This window comes from Rattus norvegicus, chromosome 8, assembly GCF_036323735.1.
Source record: "Rattus norvegicus strain BN/NHsdMcwi chromosome 8, GRCr8, whole genome shotgun sequence".
NCBI lineage: Eukaryota > Metazoa > Chordata > Mammalia > Rodentia > Muridae > Rattus > Rattus norvegicus.
The window spans coordinates 69,147,292-69,168,071 of NC_086026.1; the positions used below are offsets into that span (position 1 = coordinate 69,147,292).

At 35.6% G+C, this 20,780-nt stretch overlaps 1 protein-coding gene and 1 long non-coding RNA gene across 14 annotated transcripts in view; one reads left to right on the forward strand and one right to left on the reverse strand.

Moving 5' to 3' along the window:
- The window catches only part of Myo9a (myosin IXA), a 203,242-nt gene that overhangs the window by 102,439 nt on the left and 80,023 nt on the right, over nt 1-20,780 (forward strand). For 11 of the 12 annotated variants that reach the window (XR_010053925.1, XR_010053926.1, XM_063264818.1 and 8 more), the window contains 6 exons: nt 768-963; nt 5,549-5,668; nt 10,253-10,328; nt 15,745-15,891; nt 17,169-17,208; nt 20,358-20,480. Coding sequence is in view for 10 of the 12 variants with exons in the window: in XM_063264818.1 (XP_063120888.1) it covers nt 768-963; nt 5,549-5,668; nt 10,253-10,328; nt 15,745-15,891; nt 17,169-17,208; nt 20,358-20,480 (702 nt within the window). In the remaining 2 variants the exon portion in view is untranslated. The remainder of the gene's footprint in view (nt 1-767; nt 964-5,548; nt 5,669-10,252; nt 10,329-15,744; nt 15,892-17,168; nt 17,209-20,357; nt 20,481-20,780) is intronic. The other variant, XM_063264819.1, reaches the window with a different exon arrangement.
- The window catches only part of LOC102546766 (uncharacterized), a 50,665-nt gene that overhangs the window by 2,937 nt on the left and 26,948 nt on the right, over nt 1-20,780 (reverse strand). The window contains exons 3-4 of one of the 2 annotated variants that reach the window (XR_005488232.2): nt 20,489-20,650; nt 708-933 (exon numbers count right to left, since the gene is read on the reverse strand). This is a non-coding gene — a long non-coding RNA (uncharacterized LOC102546766). Of the gene's footprint in view, nt 1-707; nt 20,651-20,780 lie in introns of both variants that reach the window. The other variant, XR_010054413.1, reaches the window with a different exon arrangement.

Here is a 20,780-nt window from a genome sequence, read left to right on the forward strand (position 1 = left end):
GAGGGCGGCAATGCGGGGAGGATGGGGAGTGGAACACCGATAAGAAAGGGGAGGGGGGAGGGGGATGTTTGCCCGGAAACTGGGAAAGGGAATAACACTCGAAATGTATATAAGAAATACTCAAGTTAATTAAAAAAAAAAAAAAAGAAAGTAGCTGATAATAGAATACTATAAATTATAGGTAACAAAGATAGATAACAAAGGTACTTCATTTTTGTGTACCACTTTTTTTTTTGTACAGGGTGAGATATTTTAATATACTAACTGGCTAGTATTCAGTTCTTCTACATTTCCAATTCTTTTATCATTGAATGAGACGAAAGAAAACCAAGCTCTACTTTTCAGACCCTCAGTATGTTATTTACCTATTTTCCGACCACATGCAGCTTCAGCCAGTATCTACAGTCCCTGGCTTTTCTGCTTTTTGTCTAACCTGCCCACTGATCACCCTGGAGAACAAGTGAGGCTCTCTTTTGTCTGGTTTTTTCAAGGCTAGATCTTTTAAGTTTTCTATCATACCATTTTATCGAATACCCCTTGAAATTAACTGTCTAATAATCCATAATAAAATTAGAGTATTCACTATTTCTTACATAATTCAGTAGTTTCAGAATTAACTGGCACTTTTTAGAAGGCACCTCACCCAGGTAGCTACTCAGAATAGAATTCAGTTCTACAATCTCTATTCACCCACCATTCAAACATACCTACTATCTTCTTGATTTTAGTAGTCTTTTTCAGAAATAACATTGGTACTTTTTTCATAGGATTTTCGGGAAAAAAATACAGATCATATGCGTCCAGACATTGTGGCTCTTCTGAGAAGTAGCAGGAATGCTTTTGTTTCTGGGATGACTGGCATTGATCCCGTAGCTGTTTTCCGATGGGCAGTTCTCCGAGCATTTTTTAGAGCTGTGGTTGCTTTCAGGGAAGCTGGGAAAAGACATATTCAGAGAAAAAGTGGTAAGCCAATCTTGCTAGTATTCTTCCATGATAATACTTTTTATTTTGTTCTGTTTCCTTGCCATATCCTGTAATCATGTTTTATAGCTGATAAATCACACCTTTAAGTGATTAGGTGTATGTTTCTGTAAGTGTGTAGGTATATGTTGCTATATTTTCATAATAGATATTGATAAGTATAATGAGTGTCTTAGTTAGGGTTGCTATTGTGTGATGAAACAGCATGACCAAGGCTGGTTATAAAGGGGAACATCTAATTGGGGGCTTGTTTATAGTTTTGGAGGGTTAGTCCATGGTCATTATGGTGTAGGCAAGCATGGTACTTGGGCAATATCCGAGTGCTTATATCTGATCTGAAAGGTGCAGGCAGACAGTGAAACTGGGCCTGGCATGAGGTTTTCAAAGCTCAGAAGCCCAGACTCAGTGACACCTCTTCCAAGAAGGTCACGCCTACTAATTCTTCTCAAACAATTTCACCAACTGTAGACCAAGTATTCAAATATATTGAGTGCACAGGGGCTACTCTCATGAAAATCATCACAGTAGTAGTTATGAACAAAAATGTATGCTGATAATCATATAATGATTCGGAATTTGATTTTAATGTTTTCTCCATTTCGTGTTTTCTGTGTTTTTTTCTACAAATTCAATCATAATTTAATATGAAAAAGCAAAGTAGGAAACAAAATGTTGGGGTCAGGGAGTGTAATTTGATGAGTCTCCTGCCCCAGTCACCTTATCTGTTGACCAATTTTGTAAGTAAAAGCACTTTTTCTTTTCTATTAAAGGATGATCTGTTCATTAAGGTTTTTTTTTTTTTAACCTGATAATTCTTTTTATTGAGTTTTTAGTTTGAAATTTATAAATGATTTTTTTCTTGGGTACTTCCTTTTTCTTTTTCTTTTTTTTTTTTTTTTTTTTTTTTGGTTCTTTTTTTCGGAGCTGGGGACCGAACCCAGGGCCTTGCGCTTCCTAGGCAAGCGCTCTACCACTGAGCTAAATCCCCAGCCCCTACTTCCTTTTTCTTTAAGCCACGAGACACTCCATGTGCATGAGATCAAGTTCATAGGCACATGTGGCCATTTGGAATGTGTATAGTTAGAATCTTCTGATTTTTATGTAGTTGACACATGCCTTTCAGGAGGATTATATGAGTGCTTCCTTATTCTTCTGTGGTTCCAAATTAAGTTGTATGTCATAGGAGTAAACAAACCTTCAAAGTCAGCTTTTAAACTTAAGTTCTGATTTTTTACCTGGGAGGTAGAGTGAGTCAGACACTTAACTTCCATGCCAGTTTAGTCTACATAGTGAGTTTGAGGAGAAGCAGGGCTATTTAGAGAGATACTGTCTCAAACACAAAACAAAATAACCCAACAACAGAAGCAGAAAAACATCCTGGGGAATCCTACGTGACTTGATTATTAGTAGTCTTTGCCATTGCCTTAGTCAGTGTTCTATGCTGTAAAGAGACACCAGGACACCAGGACACCGTTTAATTGGGGTTGGCTTCAGAGCTTTAGTTCATTGTTGTCATGGCTTGAATTGTGGCAATAAGCAGGCAGACATAGTTCTGGGAAGGTAGTTAAGACTTCTACATCCAGATGGGCAGGCAGCAGGAAGAGAGAAATACTGGGCCTACCTTGAGCATTTGAAACTACAAAGCCCCTCTCCCATCCATGACATACTTTTTCTAACAAAGCCACATGTACTCCCATAAGGCCACACCTCCTAAACCCTGCAAAGTAGCCCCATTCCCTAGTGACAAAGCATTCAAACATAATGAACCTATAGGGACTATTCTTAGTCAAACTACCACACTACCTTGGGAAGTATCAAAGGGAGTTCTTGTGGTTGAAATGGTTAAGATGATAGTAATGACCTGGGGAGGTGACTCAGCAGCTAAGTGCACTTGCTGCTTTTCCAGAGGACCTGAGTTCACGTCCCAGGGTCTATGTTAGGTGGTTCACAACCACTGGCAACTCCAGCTCTAGGGGGAAATCAAATGTCCTCTTCTGGATAGAGTTACACTCAAGTGTCCACATATACACAAAAATAGATACATACACATAAATACAGTTTTAAAAAGGAATAATAGAAACATTAGGGAAGAAATAAAGAGCACTATTATAGTTAACTACAAAAAGGTGGAGTAAACGTAATTTTTACATTTTCTAGCACTCCAATCTGAGAGACAGCTGCTTAAAGTACTAACTGATTCTGTGCTGATGATCTTACTGTTTAAAAGATAAAGCTTGTTTAATAGTAACAGTGTAGAGAAAGTGATAAGGGCCACTTTTCAAGCATTTGAAGTTGTTTTTTAACTTAGACTAGATATAAATTACTATTTTAATTATAATTTTCATATCAACTGTTAACTAATTTTAAAAAATGTGTTTGATATAAAAGAGGGTAGTGATTGAAGGAAAAGAAAAATAAAAACGACAATAGGTAGAAAGCAAATAACATCCTTCCATATAAAGAGTTCAAGAAAAAAATCACAAGAAAAGGTAGAAGATACTTTGAGTAGGAGATAAGAATGAACAAACACAGTCTGTACTAATTAATTCCTGTTTGATTAGTTTATGTCCTTCCATACTCTATTTTTGGGCCAGAGGACCATAGAAGTTTTGCCTAAAAATGATTCTTGGTTATATAAGTAATTATATAGGTGTTTTACACACTACTAGGAGAAAACCAGAAAGTATATAACAATATATAGAAGATAAAACAAAAACTGCTTATGGACAGGTTTATAGCTTTCAAAACACCTGTATTATCTATCAAAATGGCAAAGAATTAACCCCGTGTTCTACTGTTTCTAAGGAGGCTTGGCTAAAAGGATAAACACAATGTAAGCAGGGCATCATAAATGAGTACAGAGTTAAAAAACAAGCAAAACCAGAAAAATGTAACAAAATTAAATAATTTATCAATTGATTGAGAGAATTATAAATATAGTTCGCATAGTATCTTCTTTCTCTACTCTACAAACTTGTCCACTTTACCTGACTGGCCATGTGTAGGCTAGTCTGATACCTGGCCAGCAGAGGTAAATTACTGGTAATAATGAAAATCGAGTATTTTCTATTAAAGTATCTTGTGACAATGAAGTGACATTAAGCAGTCATTTTATAAAAACGTAAATATTTCAAATTATTGATTCTCATCTTGGCTAAATGATCCATTTAAAAAGTTACTTTTTATTATCATCTCGTTAAAATGTTTGAAGTAGAGTTTTTTAAGTCTGAGATTTTTATGTATTATCTGATTAATACAAGATTACATTTTCTCTGCTAAATGATGTTTTTTACTATAACATTTTAGTTTTTCAGTGTGATAAAATTCTTGAAGTGGATTTCCTATTTTAAAAAAGACTGCTACTTTTTTGTACTAACTGATGATTAATAAGATTATGTCTTCTCTTATAAGTGTAGGTAGTATTTTCTAAATTTAGAAATCTAGGCTAGGAAATTTCAATGAAATGAAAAAATACTTTGCAAGAGTTTTTGAATTAGTCTTTCTATGAGCTTTAAAATTATTATCTTGAGAAATATTTGTAATTTATGACATTGAGACCCATTCCTAATTGTACAGTGAAGTGCACTAATGGAACTTCAGTTCATTATTTCACTTAGTTTGTCTGTAGATTATATTGTTGTCATTTTTAGAAGCAAAATTGTTAAATGTAGCCATTCCTTCCTAACTCTTAAGGTAATCTCTGAGATAATGATACCCAAGAGTTTATCTCTTCTGAAATGTGGAAACTCTGTATTCTACTTTTTTTTTTTTTTTTTTTTCCCGGAACTGGGGACCGAACCCAGGGCCTTGTGCTTGCTAGGCAAGTGCTCTACCACTGAGCTAAATCCCCAGCCCCTCTGTATTCTACCTTAAATCCATTTCTTGCTGATATTTATAGTATTGAAATCACCCCTTTTCCATGCCTTACTGTTCAGGTGACTCATTTGGTTCGCACTTATCTGAGTGCTTTTGTCTTTACTGTCTCTTCTCTGTTCTGCTCGTCATTCACTTTATCTCCTTTCCAGTGGGGCGGTGTGGGTTCTCCAGCTATTTTTTCAGGTTTATGAATGCAGAGTGCTGCTCAGGAGCCCCTCTGTGGTGTGCTACTACTTCCTCTCAGCACACACTCGACAGACACTGACGAGACAAGTGTACCTGACTGCCAGATTTGTAGAAGACAGGGTACATTTTTCTGTAATTGTTTGGGTATAATTTCTCTCGGATTCTATCAATGTTGCCAAGTATATGCTAAAAATATTCCAGAAAGGAATAATTTTCCAAGAACAACCAGATGATACTACTTGTTTGAAATGTTCCTTATAATCTAGAAATTTTAATATAGCATTAGCTCAGAATACTTTGATTAATAAAATAAATGTTTAGCATATTTGAAAAGAATATTTGTTTTTTTCCTATTATTTGTTAGTTGGTGAGAATCCTTCACATTACTTAATATTTTAAAATATATCAAGATAGTTGGTATCATCGTGTTTGATTCTTATATTGGTTTTGGCCTACATAATATCTTTTTCTTTTTTCCATTTTTTATTTTGTTTTGCATCTTAAGGACATGATGATACAACACCATGTACAATTTTGAAAAGTATGGATAGTTTTAGCTTTCTCCAACACCCAGTCCACCAGAGGAGCTTAGAGATTCTGCAGAGGTGCAAGGAAGAGAAGTACAGTAAGGCTTCAAATCCTCTTAACCCTATGTTGTCACATCTATTTGGAAATGGAAATCAAGAGCATTCATGAGTGTAGCATGGAGATTGCATAGGACACGCCCTTCACAGTTCTTTACGCAGACTCTACTGCTTTCTCTGGAAAGTGCTGATATACCTGTCCTTTAATGTGATTGATTTTAACTGTCCCACTCACTGTACACCTCACTGTTAATTATCTAGGCCACCCTCACTGAATTGGTTTCCAATTTTGTGTTGGAAATATCTGATTAATTGCATAGAAATCAGCAGTAAACTTTCTCTTACTTGTTTTTTGAATATTTTAGTGAAATGTAATTAAAGTAAAACAAGAGAACAATTTGGTAAACTCATGAAATTAACACAGTGATTATGATATTCAAAACTCCCCAAAGCTTCCTCATATCTAGCTAAATTTTGTACTTGTTTATGTTTGATGCCCACATCAGCATGCTATAATTGTGAATCTCTAGAGGATGCATTTAAGTTGACTCTAATCCTTGACTCAGACTTTCTATGTCTGATATAAGAGAACTCACCACATCAGAATTTCAGCACAAAGAGTAACATTTAGAATACACATATGTTTATTGTTTAAAATTGATATAAAGAATGCATTTGGTCTCCATTTCTTCCTTGGCTTTTGTTAGTTTACATGAAATAGGTTCTTTGGTTGAAATAGGTTCTTTGGTCTGCTATGTGGTTTCAATAATTGGGTGTACTCGTATTGTGATAATAAATGAGTTTTTCAGAAAATTAAATCATTTGTTTATAGTGGGCCAAATTTACTCAAGATTTGCATTGTACATTTAGTAAATTGCCATGCATTTTCTTTACTACTTTTATTAGAGTTTTCTAGTTGGAAATCCATAATAGTTTACTTAATAAAAGAACAATTTAAGAAGTGCTTAGAATTAAGTGCAGTAAGTTCTTTTTCACTGTGTTGGTATAAGAAAATGTATCTTGTATTTTTCCTTGTAGGAAGAATAAAGGTAAGTCATGTTGTTAAAAAGATGTCTTTAGAATTTATTCTTAATTATTGAAATTATTTCTAAAGATACACAGTCCTCATTTTGATGTTCATTTTATATTCTTAATCTTTCAAAAACAGTCTTTTGAGGCCAGCTTAAAAGAACTTAAATCTAAAGTAGCTGTATGTGGTTCAGTTGTTTTATTTGTTTCTTCATGATTGAACTTGGTACCTGCAGACTGGACCATACTGTAGTTTATGGGTCTGTTTGCTGTATGAAGAAGTTATACACTGGCAATTCCCTGAATATTGGTGCCTTAATTTATTTTATATATCTATTCCATTTTCCACTGCAGTTATATTCAGGTGCAGCTTTAAAGTATTTTGTTACCACTGTTATACAATCATGGCTCATTACATGTGTAGAATGCATCTAAAATGTTTAAAAAGAAAAAAAATACAGCTTTAAATTATTTTCTTAATTTCTTTTTACTTAGGGGTGTATGATATATACATATATATGTATCGCACATACATACATACATACATACATCCAGGTGCTTTGGAAGCCAGAAGAGGATGTCAGATTCCTTGGAGTTACAGGCATTTGTGAATTGGTGATGTGGGTGATGGGAATTGAACTCAGGTCCTCCTGAAGGGCAATAAGTGCTCTTTTTTTTTCTTCTTCTTCTTTTTTTTTTTTTTTTCCGGAGCTGGGGACCAAACCCAGGGCCTTGTGCTTGCTAAGCAAGCGCTCTAACACTGAGCTAAATCCTCAACCCCCGCAATAAGTGCTCTTAACCACCGAGCCATCTCTCTAGCTCTTAAATTCTTACATTAAAAAAAAAAAAGTGGTATAACCACTCTGCAAACAGTGTGGAGGTTCTTCAAAAATTTGGTAATAGACCTGAAGACCCAGCTATATCATTCTTTGGCATATACCAAAAAGATGCCCTACCATGCCACAGGGACATGTGCTCCACTATGTTTACAGCAGCCTTATCTATGATAACCAGAAGCTGGAAACAACCCAGATGTCCCACAACAGATGGAGGAATACAGAAAATGTGGTTCGTTTATACAGTCGAATACTATTCAGCTATTAAGAATGAGGTTAATCCCCAGTGAACTAGACTGTTGGGGGTAGGGCGGCAATGGGGGGATGGTTGGGAGGGGAACACCCATAAGGAAGGGGAGGGGGGAGGGGGATGTTTACCCGGAAACCAAAGAATTATTATTACGTATTAAATAAATTAAAAAAAATTAAAAACAAAACAAAAAAAAACAAAAAAAAAAAAAGAAAAAAAGGAAACTTCCTGGCATAGGGAACAAAATGGCTACCTATAATGCCAATTGACATACCAGAAAAGTGAGCCCAGATTTGTCAACTGTTAGATTCATTAGTGAAAATAGTTTTGCAATATAATAGGACACTTGCCCTGTTTTATGCAGAACAAAGGAGTATTATATAGCCTTTAAAGAAATTGTTATTTCTGTACAATCCATTCAGAATTATAATGGGGCTGTACTCAAAAAAAAAAACATTTACAAAAAGAATACTTGAGATAAAATAAATGACTGGTGCCCTAAAAAAAAAAAAAAAAAAAAAAAAAAAAAGAAAGAAAGAAAATAGTTACAAATACATTAATTTTAACAACAACAAAAAAAAAAGAATGAGGTTAATCATGAGTTTTGCAGGCAAATGGATGGAACTAGAAAATATCATCCTGAGTGAGGTAATTCAGACCCAAAAGGACATGCATGGTATATACTTACTAATAAGGGGATATTAGCCAAAAATGTATAGAATACCTGGGATACAATCCAGAGAACTCAATAAGGTTAACAAGCAAAATGGCCTAAGTGAGGATACTTCAATCCCACTTGGAAGGGAGAAGAAAGCAATCACTGGAGGCAGAGGGAGGGAGGGACCTGGGTAGGAGAGAGGAGGGGGAGCTGGAGGGGAAGAGGGGATCATGATCAGGTATAGCAGTGGGGCACAGGAGAGAAGCCCGGAGGGACAGCAGAATGAATGGAAATATGAAACCTTGGGGGGTGGGGTGGGAGGTAGGGGGATCCTAAAAAAAAATGCAATAAATGATGATTGAAGTTTTCACATTAAGAATCTAGGAGAAACAACCTATTAGACCTTTAAAAGGGAAAAGAAGGCATATGATGTTGAGAGCTGAAAATCAGTGATAAACAAAGGAAATAACAGTCTGTAGTATGTTTATACTACTGCTTTACATAGGGCACCATACTGTGAGATGAACATGTAGCATAACAACACACCCTTCAAGGCTAGGAAACAAGAAGAGGCTGAAGTTCCAGCACCACCTTTGTATATGCACTATTAATGACCCAAATACATACGCCTAGCCATGACAGAGCCAAACTTCTGATGCATTGGCCTTAGGGGGACAGTGGAGATCCACAGCAGGTCAACAATCAAGTTAGCTTACTTTGTTAACATTGTATAAAAGAAAAAGTATGTGATCATCTCAGAGATGAAGAAAGACTGCCACAATTCTGCACCTGTTCTTTTAAAACTTGGCAACTAAATTGCCCCAGTTTCTAAAGGTTTGCATGAAAATCTTAGAGCAGACTTTCTCCAGATACTTAGAATCAAGGTAAAGATGTTTTGATACAGCAACAAAAACATAGAAAAGGTATTGAAGGCGAGGAATTAATGAGACTATTAGAATGATAAAAGTCTAAAAAAAACGTTTTAGAACTAAAACGTGAACTCAGCAATCTTGTAGAGTACCTAATACATACACAAAATTTATTTTTAGCCCTGAACACTTGGAAAATGAAGTTTGTAAATGTCTTTGAGGCAGCCAGTTCACTCCTATATTTTACAAGCGTGGGTCTGTGTGACAAAGGAACTTGGCTAGTGTGTCACTTCTAATATTATTAGAAAAGATTGCCATCTTTTGTGTGCCTTAACTTGGTAGCTTTTACATCTCTGTCAGAGAAGCCACTGTTACTGATGTTGTGAGCAGCTCCATTCAGTGTTCCAACAGAGCCTTCAGCCAATAGTTAATAAGGAAATGGGTTTCCTCAGCAACTTGTCTGGATGACCTAAGAGTAAATCTTCCTTCATTCTAGTCCCAGGAGGACTGCAGTTTTGCTTGGCAACTTGAGTACAGCCTTATTAGAGACCCTGACTTAGAATGACCTAATAAACAATTCCTTATTCTCAGTCTTTTGGAAGCTGGTTTAGATGAGTCTGGTAGCCGACTTAAAATCTCATCTTCCTGTGGAGAGTGGCTCTTCTTATATAGCATACCCAAAGCCCTGGACTTAATACATGGTATTACAAAAAGGGAGGGAAATGGAAGGAAGGGAACAGAGGAGGGAAGGAAGTCTGTGAACCAAAAGTACAGAAATGGGTTCATGTAAACATAATAGAGTGCTGAGATAGTTTAGTGAAATAAAGGATTAGCTTACAAACTAATGGCATTGAACACCTTGGTATTTATTTCTTAAAAGGTAACGCTGTTGCCATGAAAAGTTATCTTGAAATGAGTCATGCCTAATTTGTTTAGAGCATGCACTAATTTGTTTAAATTTTCTACTTTTTTCCTTTTGTTAGGTATAACCCGGAAAAACCCAAGAACACCTCTTTCTGATCTTCAAGGCATGAACACTCTGAATGAAAAAAATCAACAGTAAGTTTGGTATATGTTTGTTTACAAGGCAATATGGAATGAATAACCATCTTCTATTTTTGGACATTGCTATATAGCCTGGCAGCCTGTGATTTTCCTGCTTCAGACTGAGTGCTAGGATTATAGGTGTGTGCCGCCACACTCAGAATTTTGTTTTTGTGTATTTGTGAGAGTGTGTTGTGGTCATATCTGTGTGGGTAAGGGTGACTGTATCATGGCACATGTGTGATGCTCAGAAGGTAGCCTTGGATGTCAGTTTACCGTTTTTGAGGTGGCTGGACCTCTTTGTTTTCACTACTGTATGTATCAGGTTATCAGGCTCACAGGTGTCTGGAGGTTGCCTTGTGTCTGCATGGGCGTACTTGGTTATAGGTATGGCATCTAGCTCTTACATTAGTCATGGGGCTCTTTCTCAGATCCTCAGGCTTGTACAGCAAGTACATAAAGCACTGAGTTGACTCTCCTATTCACAGATTGTTTTGCTTTTAAATTTTATTTACTTTGTCTTTGTTGGGGTTGGGAAATGTGCTTAGGATGTGTTTGAAAATGAGAGAAAAACTTGGTGGGCGAGTTTCTCTCTTTCACCCATGCAGGACCCAGATATCAAACTAATATAATCAGTCTTGACAGCAAGCGCCTTATTCTCTGGGCTATCTTGCTATTCCCACCCTGGGATTTCTATTCTGTTTGCTTCTTGGTTTGTTTGAGACAGTGTATCATATAGTATAGTCTGTCTTAGAACTTGCTATGTAACCAGAGATGGCCTTGACTTTCTGATCCTCCAACTCTGAAGTGTTGGGAATATAGACCTGAATCACTCCACACCAGGCTTTAACAGTTTTTCATGTCTTTTACTTGTGTATCTGCCAAGACATCTTTTTCAGAGATAGTTTCTTTTGATTTGTTTTTTCCCTCTCAATAGGCCATGCTTTCTGAGTTTGGTGTGTGTGTGTGATTTCTAATTTTTATTTTTTGATTTTTGATGCAGTGAGCATTTGAACATAATGTGGTAAATAGATATCAGATAAGTCTTCCTTTGCACATGTCATCTGTTCTTTGATTTGGTTTGTTTTTCTCTTCTTCTTCTGTTTGCTTGTTTTTTCAACTGTAGATGTTTCTGTGCCCAAGAACAGTTTAAGGTATACAGCTAAGGACTTTTCAGCTATCTTATATTTCTTTCCCTTGGACATTTACAGTTATTTTCTAATTTTATGCACGAATGTGAGTTATTGTTAATATCTAATCTCCAAAACAGAAAGGGAGAATGTTGAAGGCTGGGGCTAGAAATGGTGATTACTTTTTAAGTCCACTGAAGTCATTCGAGCTTGGAGCAGTGTAGAAGTTACAATGGCGCTCGCTGTGTATTTGTTTTTTTTTTTTTTTCTGCATGATTAAAGCATGTATCATTGCATAAATCTCTAATATATGGAGTAGAGTGTTCTTTTGTCCCATGTTGGCTGTGAGCTATTTGAAAGCTATTCCAAGAAGATGCACACACTCTTTCCTACCTCTCTTGTGTAAGGTTAAATAGCTGCTAGATGACCAGGCTTAGTTGAGGTTGAGCAAAGAAACCTTTCCCTGGAAGTTACAGGCTGTCGGTAGACCTTCAATTTCTAAAACACAGTCACTTTCGTTTAGTTTTACTTTCTACTTTTCATTTATTCATGGTTGACTGAGCCTCAGAAATATTACCTAGGGAATTCTAAAAATAAAAAATTCCCCAATTTAAAATTATGTGCTACTCTTTATCTTATGACTGTTGATTCTTACCATGGTTCTATTTTATTTTTTATTTATTTTTTTCAGTTTTTCATAACAGTATTTTCTGTGTAGCCCTGGCTTTCCTGGAACTTGCTCTGTAGACCAGACTAGCTTTGAACTTATAGAGATCCACCTGCCTCTTATCTTCCACATGCTGAGATTAAAGGCAGGGCCACCTATGCACTGCTCTATTTTATTATTAACATTGCCAGTTTCTTACCATGGCTCAATTAGAAATGAAACATCATAAGTATTTGTCACAGTATTCATTGCTTTGAGGAGACACCATGACCATGGCAGCTCTTATTAAAGAAAGCATTTAACTGTACTGTAAGCTTGCTGAGTACTGTGCTTCTGAGCCTTGTTTGGGCTTTTGAAACTTATAAGCCTACTCCCAGTGACATACTTCCTCCTATAAGACCACACCTCCTAATCCCTGTCAAGTAGTGCCACTCCCCAATGACCAAGCATTCAAATGTATGCATCTATGGGGCTATTATAGTACTTATATATAAGAAGTGAATACAGATTGTGGTGGACTTGGAATATATATTCCTTGTGAAGAAAGGGAGATTACTATAGTTTTATTAGAATGCATTCAGCTAGTGCAATGTTGTCTCAAGTGAGGAGACATATCGGGTACTTGTTGCCTGTCTTGAGGTAGGTAATATTATTTCATCCCATAACTTTTTTCCCATTCTAGTGCCAGGGGTTGGATTTAGACCCTTGTTCATGCTAGGCCAGCACTCTACACTGAACTATATCCTCAGTCCCAGCCCTTTTTTTGCTGTGTTTGATTTTGGTAAGATCACACTAAATTGCCCCAGCTGATCTTCATCTCACATTGTAGCCCAAGCAGGCCTTGAGCTTGTGATCCTCCTGCCTTTGCTCTTAAGTAAGTGAAATATAGGCCTTTGTTGTAAGGTCTTGACATCACTGTGATACTTAATGAGCTGATGGTCTTGAATTAAATGCTTTTAACTTTTTAAATTGTTGTTTAGTTAAGACTTCTTCACTTTATGCTGATGATCAAATTTTTATTTTTTCTTTGTCATTTTCTTTTATTTTGTTTGAGACATGATATTGGTATGTAGTCCAGACTGGCCTTGAATTCAGATAATACTCCTGCTTAAGTTTCTCAAATGCTAGGATTTGTAGAAGTGTACAATTATCTGGCTTTTGATTAAAAGTGTTATGGCTAATTTTTTATACCTTTCTTTTTTTTAATTACTAGGAATATATTGTTCCACATGCATTTGGCCATGTGCTTTGTTGTTTGTTCCTTTTTAAGGTGCAATTTTCTGGTTCCTAAGACTTTTCTGGGTTAATTCCACTCTTCCATGTGCTGGTGTTTTAGACAGTCTTTACTAAAGCATTTGGGCTCCTTGTTGTCCTCTTTTATTTGATTTTCTGTCTCTTTTTTGGTTTTCTTTATCTCTCTCATTTCTTTACCCCTAAGGTTGTTGGTACTGGTTGGAGTGATGTGTAATTGTCTCTCAGACAATATACATTTGCTGTATCATCAAGCCAGGCTAGCTTTCACCTCAAATGAGAGTTGGGAATTGTTATAATCAGTACTCTTTCGTCATCACTTCAGTTCAAGCTGTAATTCCATTTTGCATGGATTATTCTAACTTAACTTGGCTTTGTCCTTGGCTTCCAAAGCTGTATTTTCTACAGTAGTCAGATGATTGTTTTATAAGATGGGCCATGTTAATGTTTTACTTAAAATCCCCATGTTTTTCTCTCATCCATTCCAGTAAAGCCAAAATCCATAGGCTCCCTAAGAAGGCACATTGTATCATGGCTTCTTTCTCAGTGTATCTCAGACTTATCAGTAGCAGTCCATCTTAGGAATTTTGTGTTTGTTCTTTTTCAACTAGCTAATTGCTTCATTTTCTTTTTTTCTTTCTAATTTCTATCTAATTAATCCAAAATATTTTTGTGACAGTCTTTTTATATAATACTAAGGCTGTTTTTGAGCTCCTCAGTGTAACCGTGTCTGACCCATAATTCATGAACCTCCTGCCCACTTTCCCAGTTTTAGGATTACAGGCCTGTATTGCTACACATGACATCTTTATTTAAGCTGAACCTTTTCTATGAGGCCTTTCTTAACTACTGTATTTTAAAAGGTTATTTTATTTTGTTTAGTTTTTCTCCTTCATCTGGTTACTTGACCCAGAACACGGCTTCCTATATGCTTAGTAGTCTCATTATACTTATAAACCTCATGATGGTAAGGATTTTAGTTTGGTTTTCTAATGCTGTATGTGCAGTGATAGAAAAATAATTGACATGTATTTGAATATATTCTACATGCTCATAGGTTATTAGTACTAGTGTTACTTAATTTTCAAGAGTTTCAAGTTTTCCTTCTCTTATTTATAGGATTCTTTCCTTCCTCTTAAGAATATTACTTGTACCCCCTTTCTCCTCATACCTAGATGGTTTTCTTCCTAGGTTTTTTGCTGTTTGTTTTTGTTTTAATTTTGTTTTTCGAGACAGGATCTCTGTAGCTTTGGGTGTGCTGGAACTCACTAAATAGAATAGGTTGACCCCAAATTCCCAGAGATCCTTCTGCCACCTCCTCCAGAGGGATGGAACCATCTTGCCTGGCCTCCTTCAAGTCTTTTTGTTTTGATTGTTTTGGCTTCTTTTTCATGCTAGGTGCTTTCTGTGGCTGTCTAGTGAGCATTGGTCAACTCTTTATGTTTAAGATTGAGGAGCAGTATCAGTTTGAGTATGGGAGGTCATCTGAAACTTCACTGTGTTTCCCCCTCTCCCTTGACAAAATTGTCCCCCATAGAGATGCCACCTGCCTACTTGGATTCTATAACCTCTGCTGTTCTCATGGTTGGAAAATAAAAAGACTCAGTACCTCTATTTTTAATATTGCCCCTAGGTGTGTGTATTATTACTGTCCTCCTCACCTGTGCATATTGTAATACAGATTCTCTTTCATTCCTTGTCCACATAAAGAACAAAGCCTGGGAAATTAATATGCCACCCATATTGCAAAGACTGTTCTCAGTTTATTTTCCTTGTTCTTAAGTGTTAATTCCTTTGAAATATTTGTATTTTTTAATGGCTTCTGTAGAGATTTAAATGTTACTACCTTTTCCTGGAAAGCCCTTCATTAAATATCATGCTATAATTACTGGTAATTTGTTCATTCCTCTACCTCTAGTGCTGATAATAGCACTCAGTCTGTAGCAACAGCTTAATATATTTGGTTGAAGTATCAGGAGCATGTGTGTTTATGAATAAGATGTTTCAGAAAGAAGGATATTCCATAGATTCATGTGGACTATTAGTATTATAAATTCCAAAGGGAGCTTTTGAAAGTTCTAGAAAAGAAGAAAGGCATCATAGAGTCTATAATGTATTAAAATATACAACTCACATAAAACACTATGTCAATGATGTCACCTATATGATGTATTCAGTTACCTGTACATTTGTTCATGAATGTGTCTGAATCCACTAAAACTTTTTTCTGAGTGACAGAGAGGTTCCACGTGATTGGTAGTCATTATAATAAAACCATTTTATTCTGCTTAGCTTCTTTTAATGTCATTTCTATAATATATTTTCTATTAATAGAATAATATAGAGATAATTAACTTAAGCAAATTATACTAATTTTTTTCAGTGATACATTTGATATTGCCTGGAATGTCAGAACTGGAATTCGCCAAAGCAGACTACCAACTAACAATACTTCCTTGCTTGATAAAGATGGGATATTTGCTAATTCAGCAAGCAGCAAACTCCTGGAAAGAGCTCATGGAATTCTCACGTCAGTATTGGTTATTAATAGATTTCTAAAAGGAGTAATTTACTAAATTTTCTTACTGAACAAATAATGAGAGATGAAGTATTATTATTTTTAAGGATATAATTTTGAGTGAAAAGAGTAAAATGTACTTAGTTTTTAAAACTTTGAGTCTAATGCTTTATATGTATTGTTACTTTGTTTTCTGTTTCAGTTTCCCTGTTCAGTAGTAAAGCTCAGAAATGGTTAAATGTATTAATTTCAGGGAATGATTATTCTTATTTTCATCTAGGAAAACAAAAAACCTTAGCCCTTTTAGGATTTCCTGTCATTCTTAAGATTATTATTCTTCAGATCTAGCCCTTGGACAGGAGAATCTGATGGAGGGGTGAATGGTAATCACCCTGTGTAGGGTCATCTGATATTTGTTTTCACTACCTGATAAAGGGACAAGTTTGGACATAGAGAGAATTAGGCATAGTGTTCCACTAAACTCAGATAGATTTTAGTTGATAGCATTAACGTATTTTTCTTTTTAATGTGTCATAAACTATATCAATACTTGAGTGGGTGTCCTAAATCTCTATGGAAGTAACTGCTTAATAGTAGTTTGCATAAGTCTTGCTCTACTCTGGAAATGTGTCCAAACTCACTTAATTCTCTCAAAAATGCTAAGAACACATGGTCTCACTTTCCTCACTTTATAGTCTATCATAGTAAAACCAAGGGTTAGAGAAATTCTACTTTGGTAGGTGGCAAATTATCTGTGACAGGCCTTTATAATCTCTCAGCCAGTGTTCTCAGCATTGAGCTGTGTTTGCTCTTTTCTGAACCCTTAATAAAAGTTCACTTTCATTTATGAGTAGGAAAAATAGAAAAAAATTTTAATTTCAAAAATGAAAGATGTTTTACTGAAATGTATATTTTTAACTATGAAATTTAGGTATATCTTACAAATTTTAAAATGGTAGAAAAATAAATCTTGATAAGTGTTGGAAAATAGAACCCTAACTATATACAAGAAATCAAAACTTAGGGTTCAAAAGTACAGCCCCACATCACTAATCTTCAGGCTCAACTCTTCTTATTCCCAAGGTACAGGGCTGGTACTCCCTCCATATCTTGTCTTCTCTTAGTTTTTTTCTCAGTGATACCTGCTTGACTGAGTCAGATAAAGTTTTTACAGAGGGCCCACATTCTCTGAAGGAGGAGTTTAATTGCCCCGAGAAGGCTCTTTTATCACTCATTTATACTGTAGGTTTTTTATTTTTCTTCTTCTAATGAATGTTTTGTTGTTATAGGAGAAACAAAAATTTCAGGTCAAAACCTGTTCTTCCAAAGGTGAGTACTGTGGAAGAAACTATTATTTCCTTATTGACTAACTAATTTTTATTATTTGTGCCACCAATGTTTATAGATCAAGTATAAGAAAAACCTTATTTATTTCCAAAGTAGAGACTAGATGTACTTCTGGAATCCATCTTAAAAATAACAAAGTCTGTTAGGAAATGGAAAAGCCTAATAGTTCAGATAGATAATTACTTGTGACAAATACCATTCTCTAGTTTTTATAAAAGCTCTGAATTTGAAGTTCTGTTTTATATAGTTGGTACTTTTCATTTTTCTCGAGCCAGCTTAATGTGAAAACCTGAATTCCGAGAACATTTCTTGTTAGTCGTTATGTAACTCATGTATTACAGAAGTTACACAGTATTTCTATGCAGAGTTAAATAGTCTGTTGTAAGTACTTAGGTCTGCTGTTGTAGTATACATACAATTTTAGATAATATGAAATTGAACAAGGATGGTCATATGCTGACAGAACTTCATTTATGATCACTGTCATTGAATTTGATTTTTATATTTAAAACAATGAGAATTTTTTTTTACTTTTTTTAAAGTCAGGGGTGAGGTGCTGGTTTGGTCTTAGATCTAGTCTGCATTGTAGATGCAGTAAACTCCTGGGAGCCTTGTAAGAGTACATATATCCTGGGTCTTTCCCCTTACTTGTTCTGGAGACAAGGTCAGGTCTTTAATATCTCTGGAATAAGTTCATCTGTACACTGGATCTTATACTTCTACTGTACTCACCCAAAGGAAGGACTTCTCAGTTTCCTACCTCTGGGAATTTATAGATTCCAAATTCCTGAGTGTTTCTAGACCAGTGGTTTTCAACCTGGGGGTCACATATTAGGTATCCTACATATTGGATATTTATATTATTCCTCATAAAAGCAAAATTACTGTTATGAAGTAGTAACAAAAATAATTTTGTGGGTGAGGTCACCAGAACATGAGGAACTGAATTAAAGGGTCATAGCATTAGGAAGGTTGAGAACCATGGCTTTAGACCACAGGGAGGGGCTTTAAGCAGGTATTCAAGGGATTCATTTTTTATTGCATTTCCTTTCCAAAATAAGAGATACAGTGTAAGCAGAAGTTTAGGAATTGAGCAGAGGGATTCATTAGCAGACTAGATTAAGGAGAAGAAAGGCTGAAAATGGCCTGAGGGACTTAAGAGACACCATCAAATGGAAGAATCTGCATATTATTGGTGTATCTGAAGACAGAAAGAAAGGGACAGAAGACATTTCAAAGAAATGATGACAGGAAGGGTCCCAAGTCTAGGGAGTAAATAACAATCCAGAGCCAAGGCATTAAATAATACAAATCTAGAGAGACCTATACAAGACATAATATAATCAAAATAGTAAGATAAAAATTTAAAAACTGTATCTTCTTGTATATATATTCCCCTCCCTCCTCCACTTAGCCATCCTGCCTTTCAAAATGGAGACAAATTGTTTCAGATTAAAACTCAGAGAGATTAGAGCATGATATATGTATGCCTTGTTAAAAATACTACAAGCCATTTTTCAGGCTGCATACAATTGTTGCTAATTAGTAACATGTATACATAAAGGATAAAACTGAATGGTAGGGTTTTTGGTCCCTGCTGAAGGCCATGTATTTGGTAGCCAGGCAGTTCTTACCAAATGGGGAAAAAATAGGGTTATGACACATGTCTTAGTTAGGGTTTTATTGCTGTGTGAACAGACACCATGATCAAGACAACTGTTATAAGGACAACATTTAACAGGTTCAGAGGTTCAGTCCAGTATTATCAAGGCGGAAGCATGGCAGCATCCAGGCAGGCATGGTGCTAGAGGAGATGAGAGTTTTATATCTTCATTTGAAGCTAGGAGAAGACTAGCTTCCAGGCAGCTAGTATGAGGGTCTTAAGCCCAGGCCCACAGTGACACACCCACTCCAAGACCACACCTCCTAATAGTGCCATTCCCTGGGCCAAGCATATACAAACCATCACAACACAGATGTCTTCTTATGCCACTTGTTTGGACCAGAGAAATTAGGCAGTAAAAAGAAACAAAAGTCACCCAACTTGTAAAAGAAGCAGTGAAATAGTCTCTGTTAGCTTGTGACATGTTATTAGATTAGTCTCTAAAGAGCTGTTAGAAATAGTACGTGAATTCAGAAAAGTTTGACAACACAAATATAATGTAAAAACATCACGCATTAATAGACTAATAACTCTACTATCTGAAAAAATTATAAAAGCAATTATTTATAATAGCTTCATAAAATAGAATGTAGTAAAATTAATATGGAAGTGAAAGATCTGTCTATAGAAAATTGTAAAATATTGATGAAACAAATGGAAAATAACATAACAAATGGAAAGTAAGCTTTCCAATTCATGGCTTAGAAAAAAAATACAAAGATAATCTCTAGGAACTATTGTAACTGATAGATTTATGTCTGGGATGCAGTCCCTATAATATTCATGTCACTTTACACAAATGTGGGAAAAATAGTTTTAACAGAAATACACAAAGTTCCCCAATAGTCAAAGCAATGTTGAATTAAAAAAATGAAGCTTGAGATGTCATGCTATTTGTGCTACGTAAAGAGCCTTACTTAGTAATCAAATGAATGAAAAGTAATCAAATTTGCATTAAATATCATTTTAAAAAGTGATAGGCTTGAAAGGTAAGTCAGTGAGTAAAAGTACTTGTTGCATAAGCCCAAAGCCCTGCATTTAAATCCCAGGAACCTACATATGATTGCGTCTAGTAAGTAGTGTGCATCTATATTGCTAATGTTTGTACAGCAAGATGGGAAGTTGGGACAGAAGAATCCCCAGAAGCTCGTGGTCTGTCTGGTATAGTAGTAACAGAATAAGGAATTGTTTCAAACAGGATGAAAGTTGAAGGGCATGCCAGAACGCAGATCTAGCTTTGTCTTATATCCTTCATGTAGGTGTGTCTCATATCATTGATGAGCAGTGGGCTTCACATATGATTGATTAATCAACACGGAGGAAAAGGGGTAGAGCCCTTATCAAACTAGCACTTTTGATAGAAAAACATTTCTCACAATTGGAAATAATGAAAACTGTCTGTTTTATTATATGTTTTATATATATCACAGAAATATATAGCTGTATAATGTTTTTTCCTTGACTTTAGCACTTGCTGGAGGTAAATTCTTTGAAACATCTGACCAGACTGACCCTTCAGGATCGAATTACCAAATCTCTTCTTCATTTGCATAAGAAGAAGAAACCTCCCAGTATCAGCGCCCAGTTTCAGGTTATTACCTATTTTACTCATTCCAAATACAATGTTTTCTTTTTTTCCAGATTGTTGTTGAAGGATCAGAGTGAATTACAAGATCATTGGTGTGATATGATTCTTATGCTTAAGAAGCCACAGTATTGAGGAAGGGAGTTAGGTTGTAGGTCCAAGAATCAAAGATTTTTCTGTAATAAAATAGAAAGTGAAGAATAAATTAAACCCAAACAAAGCAAGTAGATAGAAGAAAAAAAAAAGAATTTTGTGAAGCTGTAAACAGAAGAGGGGCTGGAGAGATGGCTTAGCAGTTTAGAGTAC